Below are 27,384 nucleotides of genomic sequence, written 5' to 3' on the forward strand. Positions count from 1 at the left end.
GTTTTGGTTTTGTTCTTGGGTTGATATGCATATTTGGGACCAAAGCAGGTTCATCTCTGGGCACAGAACTAGTCTCCTTCCCGAGCGGTATGATCAGTGGACATTCCAATTGTATTTATAAGTGTTTGAACAGATGAATGTGGTTCCTTCAGCTTCAGGCATCTGGAAAATGCCCCCAAGGATGAACCAGATTTGTGCAAGTCCATGATTTTCTTCCTATATCATCTCATGGCTGATTTCTTTTGAATTTCACATGATGTTACACAAAGAAGAGGTGTGTTTTAAAACTATTATATTAATAGGTCAGTGATTCAGGGAAAGTTGGAATTTTATGGATGACAACATACTGGTATTTAAATATCGAATTGTGACAAGAAAGTGTATTGAAAAACAAAATACAAAATATAAACATTCATTGGAATCCAATAGTATTATATTTTACGCTATGTAAAGGTAGTAGATATGTATATTCCTTAATACTGTTGCTATAATATAATTGAAATATAGATAAGGGTGTAGGAATAGATACATTTATACTTCCTCCTACTTCTTTTCTAACGTAACGTTTCTAATGTAAATGATAAAATATAGGTTATGTGTAAACAGGTAACTTATTATACCTATACCTTATTATTATCTCTATGATTGTGTTGATTGTTTTGTATTTGTTGATATTACAAAACAAATCTCACAAGTTACTGTATTATACATTTGTAAGTATTGTACTTTATCAATTTCATACATTTGGAAAATTAGCAAAATGCATATCTCCTTTTAGTGCTGCAATTAGATGCAGCACTTAGGTATTATGACCTATAAAATCTAAATTACAAACTGTCTTAACTCATTCACTGCCAGTCCTCCATGTAAACATGGATATTTGAATTTAACAGCCGTCAATGGCAGTGATTAATAGAAAATAGTAACTTAAAGAAAACTAATAAAGCGAAATTGGCATTTTGTACCAAGTGTCAAGCTGCTGATCATGTAAATTTGTACTGTACACATTTGTGACAGTACATCTGTATTGTATGAGATTTACCATGTTCAAAGTTCCATTTGGCCATTTGGTTGCTCATTATGTTATGTAGCAAGACATTAACTCATGTTAACCTTTTATTCAGTACAAGTGAAACATACAGAACAGCTTGATTCTACTTGCAAAGATGAATCCATGCAGAAAAGACAAACAATAGATGTGTGCTTTTTTCTTCTTCCAATGAACATGATCACTTTAAAATAATTTTTATTCAAAATATGTTTCGTAACAAATGATTTACATACAATTAAAATGCAAATTACATTAACTTAAACTAGATACATTTGAAGTTTTTCTCATTATATGTGGCACAATAAACAATTAGTAGCAGAGTGGTTTGACCTTTTCCCCTCCATACATTTTAGCAATGAAAGAAGGATATGTGACAGAGAAGTACAGTAAAGTAGGGTTTACATAAATAGAGTGTTTTAGATCAAATATAATCACTAATCACTCACTTGACTGTTGTTGTGTTTTGAATGTGTTATTGTCTCTTTAGCACCAGAGAGTATTTTGATTTGTTAATCAGCCTTTTCCTCCATTTTGATAAGTTATGCCATTTACGACTGATTTCTTAACTTCTATCCTCATAGATTGACTTTCTGCACGCGACTCTGCCTTCACTCCACTCGATATGCCCAAGGAACCAAGCACCGTCTTCCCTGTTTTCAGGCTCTTGGACATTGGGATGCGGGTCAGCCCCGTACGAGGGCCCTGGGAATCATGCCCACACTGTTTGACAATAAAGAGAGAAAGAGACAAGAGTACAGTTTCTCAGGCAGGAGAATGAAAGCAGTTGGCATTTGAATGGAAATTTGAAGAGTAGTTCATTTTTTAAAAAAGCAAAACAGGAATTCAGATTTTCTAAACACTGTAACCCATTGGACAGAAACAAAATGAAAATGCAAATATTTATTCATTCTTTCATTTTCAACTCAGTTAGCTGGGCATGGTTTCCGTGTGTTGTTACTGCTACAAGGCTGTTTTTTGTCAGCCAGGGGGCACAGAGCCCCGCGAATCTGTTTGTGAATGTAAACACTGTGAAACAAATATAAATTACAGCATGCCTGTAGCAGGATGGCAAAATGCCACATCGTTAGCTCTGCTGCGCTGAGGCCAGCCCATAGGGCCTTTTTTGTCACACTATCAAACTGAGTCACACAGAGGATATCATGAGGTCCACTGAAACATCAACACTGTTTCACTCTCATGGCATTACACCCACAGAGTGATACATGCAAATAATCGCGATATACTGCAAACATGATTCATTTATCTATTCTTTAAAGTTCATAATTTTGACGAATTTTGTTGTTGTCTTCTGTAGTCGTTTGACTGGTTTCCCCAAATTACTAAAAAGTACAAGTGACTTTGTGACAAAAGTATCCATCTTTTTTGTCCTTTGAAATGTATGTCTCGAAAAATAAGAGTAATCGTAGCAAAGGGCAGGACTGTGCAAAGGTCTTTGGCCAGCACATTAGATTTGTTGTTTTAGCAATGCTATGACAAGCAACAACATTAGGACCACTTTCAGAAGATAATGAATGATCTCTAATTCAAGCGCTGCTCTCTGTTAATGAGGTTTCAGGTAACCAAAATATTAGCCACATCCCTCATTATGATGCAGTACAGTTTTACACCACTGCAAACTACAATCACAATAACAAGCATATTATTAAATGAACACTTCTGTGACAGTGTCAATCATAGCATTATTAATTTTGTAAGGACAGAATATTTGATATGGCTCTTGTATACGATATCATATTTCGGAACTGGCTATAATGTAAAGAAATGCATATATATATATATTTTTTTTTTTTTCTTAGCTGGCTACTTCCTGGTCAGTGGAAGTTGATGAACAGATGGATTTAGATTCTAGGGTGTGGGCTGTTTCAATTATGCCAAATCTTTATATGTCGCTTTTTTGTAGCCTATATGCACCTTTATCCAGATTCTCATTATCAACTATACTGTAATGGACCTATGCACAAAGCCCAGTTTTCCCTTAACAAAAGGACTGCTGTGAATGAACAAAACTACGACTGGCCTTGGATCTTTGCATCCTACTGGATATTTTATTTTTCTGCTGTAATAACCCTGAGAAAAACATACCATGCTTTGTGTTGATCTGGTAGTGTTTGATGCAACAGGGGAAATGGTAAGGGTGCTCATCACTTTGTTCTGTGTGGTCCGGGTAGTGGTAATTTGGCGAGGGGAGCGCAACACTGTCCCTGTCGACAGGGTCACTTCCTTGCTCTCAGTTACAGCAGAAACTGGCCTGACTACCATCTTTGGGGTCAGACTATTACCTAGATGAATATGGATCTTGTTATCGTCAGTGGTGGTAATAATGTTTGTGTTATTGTGACCCTTTCTTATAGGCACTGGGACCATCTGCTTTTCAGGGGTAACCTTGAATACAGCCCGGCCCATTGTCATCTCTTGGGGTTCTGGGGAAGAAGAGGCGTCAGGCACTGCCGAGGTGCTAACTGTCATGATTGTGACAGGAGACATGGGCCTTCCTGAGGTAGAGGAGGAAGTTTGGCTGCAGTCAGGAGACTTGGCTCTGGAAATAGTTGTGATGGTGACTGGAGATTTGGTCCTTTCTGGACCCTGATGTCCATTGGTGAACCTTCCCCGAATTGCAGCAGAGTGTGTTGGAATGATTGTAATTCTGGATTTAGGGTGTGATGGATTGGCATTTAGTGGAGCTGATGTTGAGAAAATATCGTCAGCAGTGGTGCTACTGATCTCAAGCGTGGCCATATTGTTTTGGTGGTCCGGTGTCAATCGGATATGTAAAGGCTGCCCTTGCTTGTGGGCCATAGTCAGGTTGGGAGCTCCACTGATATGTGTTTTTTCCAGACTGGTTTCATGAGAGTTGTTATCTTTCTTCCTCATCCAAGGAATCCAGGATTTCTTAATACTGAGATCGCTTCCTGACGAAGGGGAACGTTCAATGCCACCAGTCTTTTCAGTTGGCTTCTTCAGGCTTTTCTGCCTTAAATTGTTCATGATGTTATTCTCTTCTTGAACGGATTTCCTTATAAAACCAGCAGGAGTATCTTCCTCTGTTGGCCCATTGGACAATGCTTCTGTCTGTACTCCAGTGGATGTGACAGCAATGTCCACCATCCTCCTCCCATTCAAACTGGGCCTTAGTGCACGACTGTGACGCTTTGCTATCTCCAGTTCTTTGTTCAGATGGAGAACCTCAGTGCCCATGCTCTTGGCTTTCTCTTCCTCTTCAAAGAACCTCTGCTGTAGGACTGAGTAATCTACTTGCAGTTGAGAAAGCTGGTCCTCTTTGTGCATCAATTCATGTATCTTTTCCTTTAGAGCTACAACATCCGCCTGTATCTCTCTGGTTTTGGCCTCCTCTCTCTTGTATCGTTGTCGTAGGTCTTCCTCCTGGCTGTCCTCCTCTCCTTTCTCAATCGCTTTGTTCCGTGCTATCTGACTCCTCATGGCCTCCACTTGCTGGGTAAGTATGGTGGCTTTATCTTGTTCTGTTATGAACCTTTTCTCCAAAATGTCATACTGATCCTCTGTTTTGATCAGATCTCCCTCAACCACTTCGAGCTGTTTGAGGCGATTTCTGAGGTGCTCAATCTCAAAGGTTAGCTCTTTAATTTTGTTATCTTCTCTTTTTCCAGCATCAGGTGCTCTTCCTTGCTCAAATTTCACAGTTTTTTTTGCAGACAATCTCTCTGCTTGCTCCAACCCATCCAACCTCTTTTTCATTTGGCTAACCTTTGAAAGAAGATCCTTTGTTTTATCTGTTTCATTTGCCAACTTGGTGTTGAGGTCCCTCTTTTCTATCGTCATAGTATCGACTTTGGTTTCCATTTCTGATTTAAACTTTAAGAGTTTTTTGCTTTCTTCTATCAATTTCTCTGTCACCGCCATAACCTTACTCTGCTCATCTTTGACCATCTTACTTAAATCCTCCTTTTTCTTTTCATCGGATGTGATTCTTTCCACCAAAGTCTTTCGTTCCTCCATTAAAGCTACAGTCAATGATTTAAGCTTACCTAAGTCATCCTTCAGGTTAAGCTCAGACTTTTCTAACTTGAGTTCAGAGGATTCGAGCTCTTTCATTCGGATCTTAAGCATCACAACTTCCTCAGCGAGCTCTTTGGTATGGCCCTTCTCTTTTTCTAAAGCAGCGTATAACTGAGCAGACTCTTTCTTGTTTATGTTAAAGGAACCTTCAAGTTTCTCTAACTCTATCATTCTTTTCTGAAGTTTCTCCACCTCTATCCGAAGTTCTTTACTTTTGTTATTCTCCTCATGTAGCTTCTTCCTGAGCTCCTTGCACTGATTTTCAGTTCGGGTGATCTCCTCGTCGTTTCCTTCCATCTCCAGCACACGCTTCCTTAAATTCTCTAGCTCTGTAATTAAATTAGAGTTTGCATGTTCTCCTTTGCCTGTTTTGTCCTCCATCTCCTGCAGTTCCTCTTCAGATTTCCTCAAGGCCTTGTTGCTTTCCTCTATCTCATCCACTGTACGCAAAAGCCCTAGAATTTTTGAATTGAGTTGACGGTTGAGGAGCTCCTGACTGGCAAGTTTAGTGCTCATCTCTTCATGCTGCTGAGCGAGTGTGACAGTTTTCTCTTTAAGCTCAGCCTCTAAGCTCAGAACCCGGTGAGCATCTTCCTGAGCGTGCGTCCTGGTTTCACTCAGTATCTTCCTCTGCTGCTGAAGCTGCTGGCTTAGTTCCTGGACCCGATGAGTCTGTTGGTCCATTTGCTCCAGGTGTTGTTGGCGCTCATTGACCAACATTAGGGCAAAGGATTTCAGTTTGACTAGCTCCTCCTGCACCTTGGCCAGACGTTTAGAATGCTCCTTCTCCTTTTTCACCTGGTAGGCTTTTTCATTGTCAAGCAGCCTCTTTAGTCTAAAAGTGGCAATAAGAAAAATCAAGGTTTTGCATTAGTCAAGCATATAATGAATCTAATAGTTACTTGGCATGTTTCTGCTCTAAAGACTGTATTCTACAAATGTGAGTCAATTAATTTAAGGATGTATGTTGTTTTAGCAGAGATTTAACAGTCATTTCAGTAACAGTAATATTTAATTAATTCATTCATTCATCTTCCGTTCCGCTTATCCTCACTAGGGTCGCGGGGGTGCTGGAGCCTATCCCAGCTCACTGCGGCACACCCTGAAATGGCCAATCGCAGGGCACATAGAAACAACCATTTGCACTCACATTCATACCGACGGGCAATTTAGCGTCTTCAATTACTGCATGTTTTGGGGAAGTGGGAGGAAATCGGAGTGGCCGGAACAAACCCATGCAGGCACGGGCAGAACATGCAAACTCCACACAGGCGGGGCCGGGATTTGAACCCCAGTCCTCAGAACTGTGAGGCAGATGTACTAACCAGTCATCCACCGTGCCACCAACAGTAATATTTTTTCCCTCTAATTATTATTATTATTGTTATTACTATTATTATTTACCTGCTTACTTACTTGCTCAGGATTTTGTGCATGATATTTGAAAACATTAGATCACTGGTGTCAAACTCATGGCCCGGGGGCCATACCCGGCCTCCCACATCATTTTATGTGGCCCATGAAAGCAAATCATGTGCATCAACTTCCATGTTTCTTGCTAAAATCTGTACCAAAATTTATAATTATCATATACAATAAATAACAACATTGAGATATTGCAAGCATTTTTTGTTACCAAGCACCTTTAACCAGTAACTTGGACAATAGTTGAACAAACCTTTATCTGATTTCAAAACTAGTTATCCATCAATTTGTTGTGTATATGTAATAATATGGTGATGCGATGAAACATTTATATGGGTTCAGAGTCACAACGGCCGTTTGATGAAGACCATAACTACAATGATGCCCGTGACAAAAATCAGTTGGACACCCCTGCATTAGATACAGCTCACTGACAATATGGTCCAGGCAAGTAATTAGTCATTAGTCGCAATTAAGAGTTGAGCCATTAAATATTACATCAAGCTCTCCCAAACTACTACTTTTCTCCCAAATTAGGATAAAGACTAACACACAAACTGATCTCCTTTCGCCATATGGACTTCTTTTCTCTTTTGTCCTTTCCAGTCTGCTAAAGCTGCTTCATGCTGCTCCAACAAAACAAAACAGAATGCAATGTTGCAGGTTCTCCCTCTGCACTACCATACACATTGCAGTGCCAATGTTACCAAATAAGCTATAAATGTTTGCAAAGACACCAAATTCTAGTCAATAAACAGGGGTTCGCATCTCAATTTCTAAGGAATTACGTTTCAGTGCATCATTAAATGTAAATGCAATCAAAAAACCTCAGAAAAGAAATGCAATCAGGACTTACCACTGTTGTTCTACAAGCAACAAAAGCATAATTACAGTGACACAAAATCCAATCAGGAAGTCGTCAGGGCCTCTTTTTTCACAAATGATCCTCTGTCACACCTCAAGCATGCATGTTTAAGGACTATGAAAGGTGAATTAATACAGTGCAGAACTATCAGACCTCTGGTGAGCAGTGTCACATCATCCTTATAAGATGTGTGGCTATGTGTACGTGTGTATGTGTGTGTGCGCATGTGAGAGAAATTGAGAGAGACTGTGTACTGTTCTACTTTGGACCGTGAAAGGGGTGGGATTTTTGCCACTGGAGGAGTGCTCTGTAATACTCCCCCAATTTTCCTGCTTCCATGCAACACTGGCATGTTTGAGTGAAGGCCAGTCCAAATACATTTCCAGACACTTTAGGTCTTACTGAGTAAAATGTCACACAGTTTGTATTTCTTCGCAAGTTCATTTCAGGATTTTTCTGTTTTTGACACTTGAAGTGTAAAACTATTGAAGGAAATAGGAGGGATTGTTCACTGTAGCTCCCCTTGAGGAAAAACTGAACTACCACCGGTTTCCATGTGATGAGGGAAACAGATATGAAATGGTTGGATGTGTCCTTTTTGAGGTGAAGAAGGTTGAGGATGACCAATTGTAACTATGACAATAGTTACAAAGTTACAAAGTGATGCACAGCGCTGGACTGTATATGTTCTGATACACCTTAAAAGTTCCATGCCATCTTGTTTTTTTCCATAATTGTTTTTCTCCATAATCTTTCATGTCCTTTTATTGGGTTTGCAAGATAATTTGGGTTGGAAATGCCCACATGGTCCTTTTTTAAACTATTCTAGTTGATCTTATACGACTGGCAATTGAGATAGCCAGATGTCTGATTACTATTCAAGATGTAAATAAGCTTTGCTCTGATTCTTAATTTAAATATGGAAAACAACTTTGCTCTGTTTAGTCTTTGGCGATATCATGGCATCTTGTGGCAGCCAAGCAATCATAGTGACATTGCGTTTGGATCCTTCGATGTCTTGCTATCATTGTGAAGCACAATTCACCAAGCGTTGGATTGTTGGCCCACTAATAGGGAATGTGATCTGGCAGGAGTTGTGAGTGAAAATGAAAAGAGAGGGGGATATTTTGAGAGGGTGGAATGGTGTGGGAGACTGGTTAACACATCCGCCTCACATTTCTGAGGACTCGGGTTCAAATCCGGCCTCGCCTGTGTGGAGTTCCATGTTCTCCCCGTGCCTGTGTGGGTTTTCTCCAGGACTCCAGTTTCCTCCCATATCCCAAAAATGTGCATGGTAGTTTAATTGAAGACTGTAAATTGTTTGTAGGTGCGAATGGTTGTTTGTTTATATTTGGCTCCAGCATGCCCGCTAGCAAGGATGAGCGGTACAAAAAATGGATAGATGGATGGTTATTTTAAGGTTGTGCTTGTCATCCGCTCCCATTCATTTGAATTTAACCTGCGTGCGACTTTCATCGCTGACAACAATTAATACAAGCTTTGCTATTTCATCCACAGATACATTAAACATTATAGATATAGTTAAATATTGTTGTAAAACACAACATATGTGTACTTATAGACTGTATTTGTTAGGCTGAGACTCGCTCCCTTAAAACCGGAAATGCTGTGTTGCCATTGAGCCGAGTTGAGAGCCTGGGTCCCGACCACAAAGTATTTAGGCTCCTTTTGACCTATGGATAAAACAGTAGAAAAGGTTACATCAACATCTCTGACATAGCTACCAATTAGAAAATGTTGATTGAAAAAAAATTATTTGTCCTACCAAATACAGACATTCAGATATTGTTATCTTAAGAAGCTAAGATCTGTCAGAAGCTAAGAAGAAGAAGCTAAGATTCCATAATTAACTACATGATACGGTGATTTCATTTTTAATTTTTTTTTTTTTTTTTTTTTTTTTACTCTTTGTTATTTTAAAAATTAAATTAGAAAATGCAGAGGCATGCTCCTAAAACTACTAAATATTTATATTTTAGTTAGTCACTGATCAGGTTAATAGTTTTGAAATTCATTGAAAGCTATCTTGTGTTTTTGAGAGCTAAAACAGACACACATGGAATGATAGCATAACATTTTATCCTGTGTTTCTTAAGGAATTTGCTCAAATGCGGTGAGGTCTGTCTCGAAAGGCTTTGGATTGAAGAAGACGAGAGCTGCCAAAAAGCTGTCACGACAATAGTGTGTTGTTTAGGATTTATCTTACTTGCCTGAGAAAATAATTATGTGTGAAGCTGGAACATTGGGTTGCTAATTTACAACACGGCTGATGTGCAGTGAAGAGAAACAAATTGGAGACAAAGCGGACATTAGGCAACCATAATAACAGTACCGTACATAATAACTGTTCTAGCAACTATCAGATGGGTGTAGTAAAACTCACTGAGCAACAAGTAGCAACATATACTGTAACCTGACATAAAGTAGACTATATTTGTTGAAGAAATTTATTATGAAGTAGTCACTGATGGTGTAGTGGTACACTCGCCTGACTTTTTTGCGGGCAGCGTTGGTTCAGTTCCCACTCAGTGACGGTGTGAATGTCAGTGTGAATGGTTGTCCGTGTCTATATGTGCCCTGCGACTGACTGGCGACCAGTTCAGGGTGTGTCCGCGTTTCGCCCGAAGTCAGTTGGGACAGGCTCCAGCGCCCCGCGGCCCTAACCAGGATAAGTGGTGTTGAAAATGGATGGCTATTATGAAGTACTTCCACACTTTGAGCATGCAACAACCAGCATGGCGGTGATGAATGCTGGTGCAACCTCTATGGATTACCAAGCAGCAAATAGATAAGTTTGCTCTCGTGACTGACCCTGCAATATAGCATATTGCTGGCTTTGGACGGAATCCTCGGATCTTCAAAACCTTCACTTTTCAGGAATCCCCCAAAAAACTGTGTTTTTATTGCGCTATTAACATTGCGTCGTCAAGGAGAGCAAGCCATTTTCAACACTTTAGATTGGTCAATAATTTGTAAAAAATAAAAATAACACACCAACGTGAGGACTGACCAACGGTGTATCGATTTGCACCGAAACAACATGAAATTCATCAAATTTGGACTGAAGAGGGTTTGGCCCGACAACAGCGATGTTTTTTCTCTTCTATTGCCGTTCTTCCTTCTGCAAATGTTTGGTCAAAATCAATTTTGGACTATTTTTTATTCTTTTATTTCCTAGCAGCAAGCAGTATGTCATGCCATGTCATTATGACGTGACATGACATGAAAATCTGCTAACAAAACGGTTTGCCTATAGATGCCATGAGATGGTAGCAAAGGATTTGTTTTTGTTTTTTTTAGACAAAGATATGGCCTAACTAACTGGGGCTCCTCCAACCAGTTCGACATAGGTGTTTGGCACCAGTATGGCATCAGATGGTGCCAAAGCAGTATTTTTCTATTAGACACTGGCTTTAGCCTAAGGACAAAAACAGCGAATAGATGAGTTTTTTTTTTTTTTTTTTTTTTTTTTGTAGAGAATAACAGAGATTAGGTTCCCTAAAAAAAGTCCAGGAATAGGCAAATTAGGCAATACCGAATTACGACTATGCGAGGTTCGCTGTATTGCAAAATACATTTCATGGTCTTCTCCCTCTTTGTCTTTGTTGCTTCCTTAAACACTTTTAAGTGACACTTTAGCATCTATTTTGCATTTTTGGGGTAAAAATCAAATCCATTTTAAACACTAAGCCCAACACTATCGGCTTCAAAGCAGAATTGTTCCTTTCGGCAACATTTCACAAAGTGAGATGGGCGAATGTTGACGCATGGACAATCAATAATATTTGGTGCATATACTGCTTGGTAGATCTGGTCAATTATTGTATAACCATAATACAGATATTCTGGCCATACTACATGATGTATAACAAGAAAAACCCTAATTTTATGTTTAAAATTCATTATAAATGGCTTAACATCTAATGCAGATCAACATTTACAATCTTTTTGCGTGGATCTACTCATCCTTCCAAGAATAGAATTTGTTCCTCTGTTATGTATCAACCATCATGTCACTTAGATATTTAAGGTTCTTGACATACAAATTGATCTGATATCAGAGAGGTGTTAATTGCTGATTGGTAGCCAGTGTGAAAGAGCTTATTTGGTGCCCATTTTCTGCATTCCTGACTGTTTGGCACCCGACCATTTGTTTTTTTCACTTAGCCCTCACCCAGAAGGCTGGAGGACATCACGCTCATGGAAAATGAGATTTTTCCGTTTCAGCTAAGGGAGAGAATGACAAAGTAGAGCAGTACCAGACTTGCAGATTTTACAGAAATGAATTTTTGTTTAGGTGTTGGTCGAAAGGGATTCTTGCATGTACTGTACTTATGCTTTTTCGTGTATTGTATTTACTCTATAAAAAATGGTGTCCTTTTGGATTTTTACCATACTGAGGTGCTGCAGCCGTTTCTTTACACTTGAGCAGGCCACCTGCTGCAAATTGCTGTCGTACGTTTCATGTAGGAAAATCAAGTGCTTGTTTATGCAACACTTACTAAAGTGAGACTTACAATTTTCTCACCCGACAGTTTATGGGTTTAATTTATTTTCAAGCCAATTTGGTAAAATTGTAAGCAGTAAATGTGAATTTGCTTACGCTAACACCAATATTATAGACCATTAAATTATATGATGGAGCTTTGTCATGGCAATGTCACAGACGCTTTCAAGGATTCAAGGAATTTTATTGTCATACCAACACATGTTTACACGATATGGCACAAAATCCGAAAAAGAAAAAGAAAATAAGACAAAATACTGTATACTAAAGATTTTTAAAAAAAAATTAAATAATTATCTGCAGTTGTGAATGTGTGCAAAGATGTAAATGCTTTTCTCTATGTTGTGAGCAAGGGTACCATCAACCCAATTCTTTTTGTAGTTTAGTTATTTTAAAATAGATTTAGTGCATATTACTTTCAAATTTAAAATGTCATCAAATGTAATATGTCTCAACTTCCACACATTTACTTTTTGAGATCCAAGTTATGACAATGTCAATTCAACAAGCACACGCATACGCAATCATGTTGCACATTAAGGTGACAATTAAGATGACAATGTTGAATGTGTTTTTTTTTTCTTTTAATCTATCCAAATCTAATACTAAAACTACAGTTCATGTAGTTTAGTTGTGTCCTGTAAAAACAGGCACTTGGGTCGACTCGAGTCACGACCACTTAAGCACAGAGCTCCTGTCACAGCCACTTAGCCAGGCTTGACTTTAAAGTCGTCATGATTCTCTCTGTGGTGCCTTTGATTCTTATTCATGCAGGCATTCACTGCAGGGGTGACGGGTTGAAAGGTCAACAGCAAATATTCGCTCCTGGCTCAGTTGTTTATGTGGCACTCATTTTCATGTCTTGTGTTTGAAAAGAACAAATTTGTCTCTTTGAAGGGTAATAATTTTTTACACTTTAAATGCTTGAGCATTACCGGCATGACACTTACTGTATGTTATTGTGAGTCCACAAATGTCTTGTGTGAACATCAAGTTAAGCTTTCACACTAATATGCATAAAAAACTAATGTTGTTTGAGTGGTGCCACTCATTTAGGGAAAGAAAAGCAATTATTTAGTATCGTTATCGTGGCGTCGCTTGAAGATCTTAGCTCTTAAAAAAAAACAAAAAAACATCCACTCCAACAAATGTATGCTTCTCACAGCTTTAGGGTGGCATTTTGGCATGGAATCTGAAGATTGCTATAATATGTTATAATTCTAAGCCTTCATGTCATTGATTTCTTGGGCATTTCATCTAAGTGGTCGAACCTTGGTGACCATTTCAAATTCTAAGCGAGTTTCAATTTCAGGTACTGACCAGCCACATGATATGCACATACAGGCTCCTATGGACAATGAAGAGATTGAATTAATCAAGCTTCTGCCCTTCTATTGAATCACACCACAAAATGAATGTAATCTATGTTTACCTTCTCTTCCCATGATAAACTTCCTGTGTCCTCCCGTAAAAAGCTCAAGGAACACCATGCCTCTGCGTCACTACAGCATGAAATGCAGTGTTTGTGTTATTTGGTCTTGTCTGCAGGCTGTTTGTTTTATGGTACCTTGTTTTTTTGTTTTTTTTCAAGATGTGTGACAAACACACTAACGGTCTGTTGCAGAAATGCATTGCAAATGACGTATTCTCGACATTCTGCAATTAATTGTGGACCTTGATGAGTCGTGGAAATTTGAAACTCAAAAACCCATAAGGTTGTATACATCCATCCATCCATCCATTTTCTTTATCGCTTATCCTCACTAGTGTCGCGGGCTGCTGGACTCTATCCCAGCTATCTTCGGGCGAGAGGCGGGGTACACCTTGAACTGGTCACCAGCCAATCGCAGGGCACATAGAAACAAACAACCATTCACACTCACATTCACACCTACGGGCAATTTAGGGTCCTCAATCAACCTACCACGCATGTTTTTGGGATGTGGGAGGAAACCGGAGTGCCCGGAGAAAACCCACCCTGGGGCTTTTTAGTGCTTTTTGGAGGGGTGCAGAGTAAATGAGATTATGATGATGATAATAATAGGAAGAACAAGAATAATAATGCATGAAGTCTATGCAAGGCGACATGCCTCCTATTACACTTCTGTCATTGTTAAGTTTGAAAACGTTTTCCTTTTTAATAACGATTTTACAGTGGTGTGATCAGTATGAATTTTAAAATGTTACTTTCAACATTTAAAATATATAGTGGCAACAGGGCGGCACGGTGGGCGACTGGTTCGAGCGTCTGCCTTACAGTTCTGAGTATATTGGTCTATCTCTATTGACTTTAAAGTCGTCATGATTCTCTGTGGTGCCTTTGATTCTTATTCATGCAGGCATTCACTGCAGGGGTGACGGGTTGAAAGGTCAACAGCAAATATTCGCTCCTGGCTCAGTTGTTTAAGGAACTCACATTCACATAAATATGTAAACATACATCCAGTGCATCTTTCTTTCCTCACCTTTCTCTCTCTTGCTCTAGCAGATTGGTAAAGTCGTCACTCTTGTTCATGTAATCGACGTGTTTGCGCTTCTCGCTGTCCAGCTCGTGGACAGTCCGACGGTGGCACTTTTCAGCGAGCAGCAACTGGCCCAGCATCCGCCTGTAGGTCTCCCTGTGCTTCTCCTGCAGGCGCTCCAGCTGCAAAAGAGCACAATGAACAATGCACAAGCTGTGCTTTTTTTAAGAGACGTGATAATCAACTGTTGCGAAAGATTGCTGTGACTGACCTCGATCATCGGCTTTTGGTACACACTGTGGGTGTGTGGTGGGGTGCCGGCGATGAGGCCGTCCCTCTGTAGGGCCTGGAAAGCCGAGCAACCTGCTGCAGAGCTGTCTGCTGATACAACAGTCACTTGAGGGGTTTGCTTGGACTTTAGCATGTTGATAACATCTTCTCTTGCCTGCAGTCACACAGAGATATAAAAAGACGAAAATAGCATAATGTGGCTTGAAGTGCACAAAATATAAAACAGCAGAAAATTCTTAGACAGGAAATTATAAAATGATGTTAGCTTGTTGTATGTGCTATTTTTATCATAAATGATTGAATTCACTTGAACTTCATTTTTGGGGTCGTTCTGCAGCACCAGTTGTTTGACTATTTCCAAAAATATGGCTGGGAAATGGGTCCCAGGTCACTTATTACTGGGTAATTTGTCATCAGAGTAAAATGCTATAATCAGCAATCATGTGCCTGATGTGTTGTAAAGTTTTTGATTTGGGGGGGGGGGGGGTTGATCTTATATTAATATACATTAATTAATCACTTGATTTGTTTTATGTTGTTGCCAGTACTGTATAGGAGGAATTTCTATTATAGTGTAGTTCCTGAGACAATAGAGAAAACCTGGTCATCCTTAACCACAAGGTGGTGCTCTAGTTCAACTTCAATCGATGACTACAGAATGCCTTGCTCATTCAAACAGACTGTGCTGTGCATACTTTCAATGACGTGGGTGCTCTGTAATAATTTTCTCAATGTAATATTGGCTGTGGGTCAGATTTGATGTTGAGGTCTCCTTGCAAACCGACCTGAATCTCTCCTTCCATGATCCCCAGCAGTTGGAGCAGATCCTCTCTGGACAGGTTCATGACAGCTCCTTCTTTTTCTCCAGTCTTTGAGTCCATCAATGTCTGCTCTTTGTCAAATATCACCTCCATGTTATCTTCACCCTCCTGCTGCTGAACTTTGGCCTTCATGTTCTTCACAGCAATACACACATCCTGCCCTTGGCTGATGTCATGGTCACCCTGTGGGACCCCAAGCACCCCATTGGTGGAGTGTGCCACCTCACTGCTTTTGGATCTCATCTCGCACCTGGGCCAAGGACAGAGAAAAGTATGTAATCTTACTTGACAAAGAGCAGGGAGTTTGGACAGACTTGCCCTTGCTTTTTTTTCTTTCTTTATTACATCCACCCATCCATTAGCACTCATAAAGATGATCCCAGCTGACTTTGGGAAAGAAGCTATGTACTCCTCCGAATTGGTCGCCAGCCAATTGCCGGGCACGTAAAGACAAAGAGTCACTCACACTTCCATTCACACCTATGAGCAATTTAGTGAATGTTTTTGGAATGTTGAAGGAAGGTTGAATGCCCGGAGAAAACCCTGGCAAGTTTAGGGAGAACATGCAAAGCCAAGATTCAAACCCACAACCTCTCAACTGTGAGGCAGAAGTGCTAATTAACATTCTACGGCTGCCTTCTTTAAAACAATATTTTTATTTCAAATTTTTTTGTCAGATTCATTCAGTTTTAACTTTGAGTAAGACCTTCCCCGCCTTCCTGACCCACGTTCCCACATGTAGAATGTAGCTTCTTAAAATTACACTCACCCTCCAAACCATAAGTACATGTGGATGCTGCAATGTAGATTAAAATGGGGGAAAAAACGGGGACTGTTGCATTTTTGTTTGTTGTCCATCCATAAGTTAGTTAGCAGGCTACTTCCTGGTTAAAGTAGAACCACATAAGACATTAGGAATAGATAAAAAGAACATGTGTGGGATACATAGTATTAGTGTTGTGGAAAATGTTGGGTTTGTTAGTTAATTGGTAACATCCAAGCTCTTTACCCATATATACTTCATTTTGTGGCAATTATCTTGAATATGTTTTGTGCAGAGACGACAGTAATTAAACAGTGGCTCTTGTCTTCACATGCTGTTGTAATTTTGGAGTGTGTTGCATGGTAAGAGTGCCAACATGATGGTTATAACGCAATTATGATGATAGGCAAGTCTGTGTACCTTTCAGTAATGTTAATATATTACTGAATAGCAGTTTGGTATACTGTATTTGTTAAAGTGTATCAGTGTGTAATGGCGTTAGGCATAGCTAATGGGTAAAGTAGCAGTTTACGTATACCTCTTGGCCACTGACATATACAGTTATGCTATCTATATTGCATCAGTCTACAGCATTGCATACTGGGTGAACATATTTTTGAGTTGGTACGGTAAATGACAATGCGCTTTTATATTAAGTGACTGAGGAACATGAGACTTCATGCCTCGCATTTTGGAGGCAATGTGGAGCTTTGGTTGTCACATGCTGCTGTAATTGATGCTGATGTGCTGTGCTCCAATATGTTACAGGAAAAATAAACACTGTACACCCAAATTTGTTTGTGTCCATGGGTGTAGTAGGGACAGACGTAAAAACGTATTATTACTCCAATTGATCATTAAGAATTCTGTTGATTGTGTTAATTGATTGTTGATTCAGTCTGTACTAGCTTGTGGCCTCCAGTGGCACTCAGCAAGGGCCTTCAACGCCATCTCTGCTGGCCTAAACACTATCAAAAGCACTGACCTACATTTACAACTTATTTAAATTATTATTTAATTTGTATTCATATTTACTTTAGATAAAATATCCCTCTATCCATCCATCCATCCATTTTCTGAATCGCTTATCCTCACTAGGGTATATAATGAAAAAACATTGATATTATATATTCATTTATTTGTAACAGTCTTTTGTCTTTTTTCATAGTGCCTTGGCTGCCCACCTTCCAGTCATGTACAGTATATGTATTTTTTTTATTTTTTTTTGTCCAGTCAGATTTCAGCTTCTATGTGTTTGTCATAGTGTTAACTTTTAACACTTCAAACTAGTGTTAAGTAAATTCAACAATGAGTTGAATACCGTACTTAATCATGTTAGAGACAGCTTGCGACGTACCTCAATTTTAAACTAAATGACTCTAAAACAAGTGGAAAGAGCCTGGACGAAGACTGTGGCCCACTTGCACAGCGTGTTCATTGTTAAAAACACACTGTGGTTCATCAAAGTGGGAGTGTATGTTTTTGTCTCTAGTGTTTGCATTTGTGTTTCTAATCTCAACCCGTCCTTGAGACAAGCAATGATTGTGATCTTTTGGACCAACTTTATCTGCATGTTTAAGTGCCAAGAAAGCATCGTCAGACAGAACAGACATGCTAAACAACTGTTCCAAAATACATAAATACATGCAAAAGCACAACACAGCAACTTTGAACACTATCTGAATCAGACTCACGACTATATGCATTATAGACGTTTTAAAGACGTGTTAAAGATTCTGGCCTAGCAGAAAGTGAAATCTTAACTGCATCAACCCTAATGGTGCTTGAAACTGACCTTTCTGAAACTAACTTATTTCCAGGAGAAATAAGCCCTGCGCATTAGAGAGATAGCAAGGACTGCATCTCTCAGTTCAAAGAGAACAGATAAAGAACCAGGATAAAATTACACATGAAGTGCATGCCTCATTTTACATCTGGGACTGGGTCCACAGAGTGCGACTTGTTAACCAGAGATGAATTGTATTACCTGCTATCTTGTGCATAACTGTAATCATTTGGTCACATGCATCCCAACAGTGCACACACAAGTGCTTCCAAGGCTCGTCCAGGCAGCATCGGCACATTTGAATGAAGACATGACAAATGTCCTGATGGCTTCAAAGCTTGCCCGACTCGGCAGGAGCGATGGAGCACGTGTGACACAGTGAATAGTGGTGACAAAAACAGCCGTTCGATGTTTTATTTTTACACTAGGCTGATGCCATGATAATCCACAAACTACTACAGTACAGGATCTGTTGCTCTCACGTTGCAGAGCCACTCTTCATGTTTCAAGAGAGGCTGCAGGCTGTTTCAGTTAAGACAATATCTGTCTGTTAACTGCCTGATATAACCTAAGGCACGGGAAATTTCATTAGGGGCACCTTCACAACGAACCTTTTGCAAACAACAAACATGTTAACTCTCGCAGTTGGATTGTCCCGTTAAAAGTGTTCAACTTTTAAAATGACTGGCATTTGACAACCGTACTGGTGAATACACAGTAGCAGTTTGTCTGATGATTCTAGCCTTTCCCAAAAATGAGGCCAGAGAGCTCCGAAATGGTTCCGAAACTAATATTTTACCTGAAAGATGCTGAAATGTGACATCCGTATGTCTGATTTCTTTGCGAGTTCACCACAATTTGGTTTCTTCACATTATATGTCTACCTTTTGAATAGTAATATGAAATCTGATAGTGTTACTGCATTGGCTCTATTGATGATATTGTTATATTTGACATATTTGATATATTAGTCTTGATTAGGATCGCCAGCAACGACAAGAATTTGTCATCACTTCAATGCCTTTCCTGTTGATCCTCCTCGCCTGGTCATTGAAGTCTTGACTGTTTTGAATTCTCTTGCGCAACAAATGGGCATTCCAAAGTCTCGTGCCCTACATTCCAGTCTGGTCAGTCCATTAAGACAACTCTCAGTTGTCTTAATGGAGAATAAAAAAACTGTCAGACAATCAGGCTTTAGTCAGAGGTCTTTGGGGAATACCAGACTGCCCACACAACACATTCACAACGTTACTGATTGTTTGACAAGCAACATGGTGCAGTTGAATGTCTTATGACAGAGCCAAAGAGGCCACAAACAAGGCCAAAGCCTAAATTTAAAATGGGAACCCAAATGTAACTCATGGTAAGTCCAGCTGTCACATAGACATATATACATACAAGTATTTATAGAATAGGCGCCTCATTCCAAAGAGAAAAAAGGCGCCATAAAGTATGTCAGTGGTCAGTGGGTGGATACTACCAATGGTTTCTACACGACTTTTATTTTTGTTCTAAATTTGGTTTACATTTTTCTTCACTCAAAGTATAGGAAAAACAAAATAGCGTCCACATTGGGGTGTGTAGAGGGCCAGCATATACAAGGTATTGTAAATAATTAACATTAACACATTGCTTCCATATTTAAACTGCAGAAGAAGTGACTTTGTCTTTTCTTCTCAGGGTGGTCGCTGCAGCGAGTAACTTTTTTTAGCACGGGTTTCACGTCGGATGCCCTTCCTGATGAAACCCACCCATTTTTATCCAGGCTTGGGAACGGCAGAGGCTGAGTATGAGGGCACTGACTGGGAAACTACAGTATTTGTTTAATCAGTGAGACGAGATAAATTAGTGTAATGTCAGACTTCAGAGGTAAACCAACTGGCTTTTAAAGAAAATCCTCCTCCTTCTCTGAAATGGCTGTTAAAACGGCAAAGACGAAAGACACTCCATATTTGCTGTCATTTCCAGGATAATGGTCAGGTATTCCAATACTCTCCATATTACAATTTATTTGTTGACAAAGAAATAATGCATAGGTCATCGATCCATTGTCTATAATGCTTGGGTTGCAGGTGAGCTGTCGCCTCTCCTTGCTGACTTTTGGCGCGAGGCGAGGTACACCATGGTCTGAGACAAAACCATGCACAATCAAATTCAGCACCTTGGACAATTTAGAATCTTCAGTTGACCCAACATTCACAAACGCAATGACCTTACGAGAAAGAAGTCAAATGTACAAGGAAGTCTTTTACAAGAATAAAAGCAATGTTTGCAAGTCAACCATGACATAATTACTGACTGATCGTGATACTTCAATTTACAAAATCCTCTACAAACCTGGATGCAGGAGTCAGACTGCTCATCTGATAACCTTCCTTTTCCATAATAATGTGACATTCTGCGAACATTTAAAGCTTTTGTCAAAAATATGACTGTACTACCTTAATAACACTACATTGTTGTCCATATTTTTCTCTTCAGTGTAACACTAATACTCCTTGTAACTAAATAAGGAAAGAAAAATGCTTTTGTTTGGCAACTTGCTCCATTCGCTGACACCTATAAAATGCGGTACGCTAGAGGGCCCATTTCATCCTGACATGAAGACAAAGCCAGCCAAGTTATTCAAATTTGATATTTGGATCTGTATCCGCGCCTCGGAGTCGGCATTTCAAATCAATCCGTCTGTTAACGAAAACTTGGCGAGCGTGTTGCCGTGCAGGGGTACAAAGCATCAGTATGTTCCAGCGCTTTGATGGACAGGGCCTTCCATTCTAGACGACCAGTGACCTCAGGGTCAGATTTTACGTAACTGCCGTGTTCTCGGAAAATTAAGATTTGGTATGGAAGCTGTTCAAGTAGAAACTGTAACTCATACATCTATGAATCACTAAAATTCCAAGTGTCAGCAGCATTTTTTTTAAATACCAAACTGTATAGTTATGATAAATTGTTGCATTTCATGCATGTTAAAGCGACTTCAGTTTTACAGTATTATTGGTGAGCATATGGGAGTGAGACAGCACACATGATGCATTTTGCGTCCATTCTTGACAATGTTAATGAGTCCTGGCTGTCACCAAGCAATGGGGTGAGTGCAGCTGCTGGACTGCATGACTCACCTACATTGTGTCATAATAACTAACAAAGAAATCAATATATCAGAAACAGGAATCCAGCTAGTACTTTTGAGAGTGCCAGCATTAATTTTAGTCTTCACAGAACAACCACACACATTATCAGCCCATTACACAGGGCAGTCAAGAGATAGGAGTCTGACGGGTTCTTGAATAGGAACAGCAAGAAAACACATAGACAAAGACGTCTACAGTACATCTGCTATTTGTCTGAGCGGTCATTCCCAAGCCTCCTGGATTAGTATTCCATCCATCCATCCATTTTCTGAGCCGCTTCTCCTCACTCGGGTCGCGGGCGTGCTGGAGCCTATCCCAGCTATCATCGGGCAGGAGGCGGGGTACACCCTGAACTGGTCGCCAGCCAATCGCAGGGCACATATAAACAAACAACCATTCGCACTCACATTCACACCTATGGGCAATTTAGAGTTGTCAATTAACCTACCATGCATGTTTTTGGGATGTGGGAGGAAACCGCAGTACCCGGAGAAAACCCAACCAGGCACGGGGAGAAAATGAAAACTCCACACAGGCGGGGCAGGGGATTGAACCCCGGTCCTCAGAACTGTGAGGCAGACGCTCCAACCAGTCCTACACCGTGCTGCCTAGTATTCCACTAATTTATTATTTCTTTAATCTCATATGATGAGGACTGTAATGCACAGTACTATTTTGTGACATGGAGATGACTGGGACATAACCATGGACATGACAAAGTGAAAAATAGTCCAGTGTTTCTCCAACTAATGCAGCAGATGTGTTCTTGCAAGTGTCCGTTAGCTGCAAACAAATAATAATTACAATGATTAAGGTGACTCTGAATCAAAAAACTTTTTTCACAATTTCCGTCAAATGGTAAAGAATTACAATACACTTAGTGCTCAATTTTCCTGATTGGCACAAATCCGGCGTGGCGTAACTTTGCGAGGAGACAGGTTAGACTGGGTTGAGCTGCTGCTTACCGCGGGTGTCTTTACAATGGCCGCAGACTTCATGAATCTATCCTCATCCATGCACAATTGTGCTTGGCGCTAACTGTGCTCCAGCGCACGTTGCTATACAAAACTCACGCAGGCACGGGGTGAACAAGTAAGCTCCACACAGGCCAGGCTGGGATTTGAACCCAAGTCCTCAGAACTGTGAGGCAGATGTGCTAACCAGTCGCCCAACGTCCCACCCTAATTTAACCATGTCTCAATAATTTATTTCACACTTGGGTGGGAAGTCCAGTATAAAATTAAGTTATTTTACAATTATATTTCCCCTTTAAATGTTGAAATATGTTAAAATTGTGTGCAGATTATGAAAAAAACATGTTTAATAAAAATGAATAAAAACCTTGTTTTTCAAAGAGGGTGTTCTGATTTATGTTGAGCACTGTGACTAGCAACAATATGGAAATAAATAAAAATACATTTGAAAGCTCTGACATAAAAATAATGGGCATTGAATGTGAGAATGAGTAATGGCATATGACAAGAAGCGGACAGGGAGGAAGCTGAGAGTATCTGCAGGAGAGTGGTGGCAGTGGGGTCATTTTATGTAGTTCTGGAGTACAAAAGGTTACAATTTCAGGTTGTTGTCATATAGGATTTACAACCTAATAGTATGGTCGTACTCAGCTCTATTTGTGAAGTTTTTAAGCTTGTTTTTGCAAATGGTTTGCTGATTCGGTTCTCAGCTCAGAAGTGACGCAGATGCACATAATGATGTTGTCAGTGTGACGACGTTCTGAACAAATGAACTGAAGTTGAACGTTCAAAGTTGATCGCAATCTGTTCCGTGACCCTAGTTGACCTCCAAGTTGCTCAAATTTCAAAGTTTGTTAAAAAATTAACATACAGTACGTATAGTACTGCAATTGACTGCCGACCAGTCCAGGGTGGGTCTTGCTTCTTGCCCAGAGTCAGCTGGGATAGGCTTCAGCTCACCCATGACCCCGAAGAGAACAAGCGATACATAAAACTGTTGCTAAAATAAAACTAAAACTGAAGCAAATCCACTTACACTTTGAAGATGTCTTACAGACCCGTAATGGGAGGGGAACAGGTATTTGCACAATGATATTGTTACCTAGTGGCATTTCATAGATTAATAAAATGACATCACTGCCCAATGAAGTAATCGACTTTCAGTTTGTACATTTTCCCGTACTGTTGGATTTCATTCAGCACAATATGGTTCCTTTCCAGATATATGTAGGGGTGCAACCAGTGTTCAGTGTGCTTGCAGAGAAGTGGAACCCACCAATTGTTGGATCTGAAACTCCTCTGACATTATTATCACCAATTAGCAGCTAATCCAATGTTTATAGTCAGTGAGTTTTGCCGCCTCGCCATTCAGGATCAAGTGATCTGGAGAAGATCTTAAGTTGCTATGGAGTCTGAAGACTTATTTTTAAACCAGGTGAGTTATAAGTTCCAGTGATCTGTGAAACATCCAAATGTGTCTAAACTGAATTTTTGGAATTGTAGTCCAGGGGCTCTCTTACTGTATGTCTAAGAGCTGCGCATGTGTCTGTGACAGCTGTTGTTGAGACCCACCAGATTCAGAGTCGACGCCAGTAGTACTGACATTTTCATAGCATGCTTCAGTATGTGCACAGAACCACTCATGCTGAGACCAATACTTTTGTACATGTACAATGTTGGAGTTGAATTTCTGTTATGAAAAAAATAATTACTTTAGAAAAGAGCTTGTCTTTTGTTGTCTTTATTTTGGAAGCCATGATTATTATTTATTTTTTTCAAAAACAGTTGAAACCGGGTACGATACAGAGACTCCATGCCAACATGAGAGCCAGCCCCCGTTCACAGGTGACAATTTATGCAGTTCTACATCCCTGTCGTCTCTGTATGCTATGGCAAGACTATCTGTGACACATTAAAGTTGTAGTATGTGTAATGTTCTATATTAAAGCCATGTGAAGCATATTGAGTGTATGTGAGCCAAAACAATCTTTAGCTACAACCAGGTATGTGGCCTTGTGGGTCTAAATGCTGGAACATGGGACATTTACAATATCTATCTGTATAACCTTGTGAACCCGGCGCAATACTGATATTAAAACATCATAAAAGGACAATTAAGGCAATGAACAGAATGAATAATGACAACAGTGATATACTGTAGAACTGTACATGTTATAATTTCTAACCACATCCATCTAGTATAAGATTAGAGTTGATATGTTGCCGGCAACTGTAAACGTGTCAAGACCTAATAAAAGCAGAACACATTCTTACCAGCATTATTTAAAGTGTTAATTGTCTCTGGAGGGTTTTATTTATCATTTTGTCTGTTGAAATTTTAGCAAGTCAATAATAACCACACACACACTACCAGCACTTTATGACTCTAAACATGTGATGCGTGAATGTCAGTCAGAAAGGGCGCCCTGACGTCCTCCCTCACCACGACATGTTCACTTTTTGGGAGACTACAAATAAACATTTGGTCAGGCTTTTTTTTTTCTTTTTTTCGATTAAAGAGTTTCTTCCGCTCTGTGACGTGTGCTTCTGTTTTAAGTTCGGCCCTCCAGCACAGTCTGAAAGTACCGTGATGGGGTGACTTCTTTAAAAAATCTTTCTGATTTTCCTACATTCATCGGATGATCATAATAGCACTATAGCACCACCAATTACTGTAGGATGTTACTAAGTATGTCCATATTAAGCATTAATGTAATGGAAGTGATAAAGTTTTTTTAATCTCCTTGACGGACAGTTTTAAATACACTTTATTTACATGAAAAAGGCAACAAAACTTTACAGTTTGTATATATTTTGGGGGTATATGTGTATGTCCCCATATGTATGTCAAAATGGCTATGTGCCTCATGAAATTTGAAAGGTACTGCAGAAGAATATGTCAAACTACAAGAGGAGGACTAACATACTAATATCATCCATCCATTTTGTACACAGCTTATGCTTTTCAGGGTTGCCGAGAGCTGGATCCTCTCCCGGCTGACTTCAGGCGAGCGGTGGCCTACACTCTGGACTGGTCAGCGGTCACTCACAACGCACATATGGAGACGGACAACTATTCACACTCACATTCAGGCCGTCATTGAGTAAGAATTGGACCCACACTGCCCGCATGAATGTGCGCATCAACACAATTGATTTTATTGTCTGTAGCTTTATAAAGATTGTTGTTTGATTTTTGTAAAGTACAATTGTTCACATAAAGTAGACATGGTAATAATATTGTGACTGTTGTCTTGTTAAAGGATATTAATAAATTAAAATTAAATGTTGAATGAGTATGTGTTGAACAAATTATTGCTGCGCTTTGGCTCTAATCGCTTTCAAAACTAAAATAAATTCTTGAGTCAATACATCATCGGTACACATTCAGGGTTGGACAACTTCAGATTCCAGATTAAACCTTGACCGCCATGTAACACTAGAAAGATTTACAGTCAGTCTGATTCATTTACAAGCCAATAATTGCACTACATTCACAAATGTATCTTTTTCCAATGGCCATTCGGGTGCACATTCAGCACTTCATCAAGCCAGAATGCACACTGAATGAGTTGAAATGAGCACACAACAACAATAATGAGCAATACGTGTCCACCGTTTCTCTTTGTGGCATAGATACCACATCATCTTGTATGCCGCAAGAGAGGAAGAGCAAGGGTGAGAAAAGAGTGAGGTTGCGCACAGCTTCTGGACACTTGGCAGAAAGAATCTTTGAGGGCAGCGAAAGCCACACCTGTGTTGGAATCCAATGCTGGCATGGAGACATGTTTCAGGTTTTCTTTTTGGTCTACCATGCCGAGTTATGTGTTGACAAATGGATAGAGGGTCACGGCTGCAGCCATGTGTCTCTTCCTACAGGCTGATGACCTCATGTGGATGAAATTGAATTTATTTTAACACTATTACAACATGTATGCTGGATGAAATGTGTCATCGTGCTGCAGGATGCAGAGAAGTGGTATGTGAGTGTTTCTAGTCCGTCAGTCAGTCAAGCGGGAAACACATCAGTTTGGCTTTTTCTTTGTTTGTTGGGAAGAGAAGTAGAAGAACATACACAGGAAGCTAGATGATGTAAGCAGACTCACATTCAAAGCAGTAAGACACCAGCGTCATTATACGTGTCATCGCTAGTCATCATAAGGTGGAATGTTCAGGTTTCACGGAGGTTAACATCTTTTTACACGTGTGATAAAAAAAAAAAATGTTAAGGTGCGAAGCATGACACACATCTGCAATAAACCCCTCTTCTGATTAACCCTTTATCATTTGTCAGTGAAGTTAAGACAGAGAGAATTTTTACATTTTAGTATTAACAGTGTGTAACATTTACATTTTACATTTGTAAAATAGTTTGGAATCAATCTAGCAAACACCAGTGAATGTCCATAGTCCTCTTATACAATATGACTTCATGCACATGACTCAGTGTGGCTTCATTCTTCGTTGGCTGGTGGGTTTCTGCCCACATGCAATCACTCACTAAATAGTCACATTCATATACTACGATAAAATGTAATTCATCACGATATTTTATTCATGACGCTAACCACTCGTCAGTCACTCGAACAATGGCAAAGCTCTAGTAGCATGTACAACAATGTATTCAAGTCTTGAGTGAACCCTTTACAAAAAATCTAAGTCACTTTGAATTAACGATACATTAACCTTGTTCATTCTACAGTGAAGAGGAGCGCCCGCTTGACTTAAATAAGGCCACAATGTTTGTTGTCTGTAATGAATGAGAACAGCACAACGGTCTTTTTCAGTCTCACAGGAGGAACATTGCAGTTTGTTACGCACAAATGAAGGGGGGGGGGGGGGGGGGGGAAGCATTACCTGTTGTGTCGCCCCTCGTGGGTAATCCTGGTAATGTGGGGAAGTGAAGCATCCACAAATATCCACTTGAGATGTCCTGTGGTAGTACTGGCTATTGAGCAGTGCTATGAGCAATCTCCATGCTCCTTTCCCTCTCACTTGGTCAGATCAGGGAGGGAATAGAAGAAAGCAATAATGGAGCACTGTAACTTCCCACTTTTACTCTCTTGCTCTCTCTCTTTTACCCCCACCCACTCTCTCGTTCACTCCCACAGCCTATTCAGTTATGCTAAAACACAGCAATCTTTTCCAGAAGGCAATTGGGGCAAGCGTTGACATAAAACAAGGAAAGTTCAGACGTTTTCACCGCTTGAGAGAATGAGTTTGTCACC

General features: G+C 39.9%; 1 protein-coding gene across 1 annotated transcript; it reads right to left on the reverse strand.

Moving 5' to 3' along the window:
- Positions 1-1,147: 1,147 nt before the first annotated feature.
- Positions 1,148-27,158, reverse strand: LOC133413216 (filamin-A-interacting protein 1-like). The gene is made up of 6 exons (XM_061697287.1): positions 27,014-27,158; positions 15,464-15,749; positions 14,659-14,832; positions 14,391-14,569; positions 3,155-5,942; positions 1,148-1,771 (listed from the first exon to the last, which is right to left on the reverse strand). The coding sequence occupies exons 2-6, from the start codon at positions 15,740-15,742 to the stop codon at positions 1,565-1,567; spliced, it is 3,627 nt and encodes a 1,208-aa protein (XP_061553271.1). The 5' UTR covers positions 15,743-15,749; positions 27,014-27,158; the 3' UTR covers positions 1,148-1,564.
- Between the last annotated feature and the right edge of the window lie 226 nt (positions 27,159-27,384).

The sequence above is a fragment of the Phycodurus eques genome, chromosome 14, assembly GCF_024500275.1.
Source record: "Phycodurus eques isolate BA_2022a chromosome 14, UOR_Pequ_1.1, whole genome shotgun sequence".
NCBI lineage: Eukaryota > Metazoa > Chordata > Actinopteri > Syngnathiformes > Syngnathidae > Phycodurus > Phycodurus eques.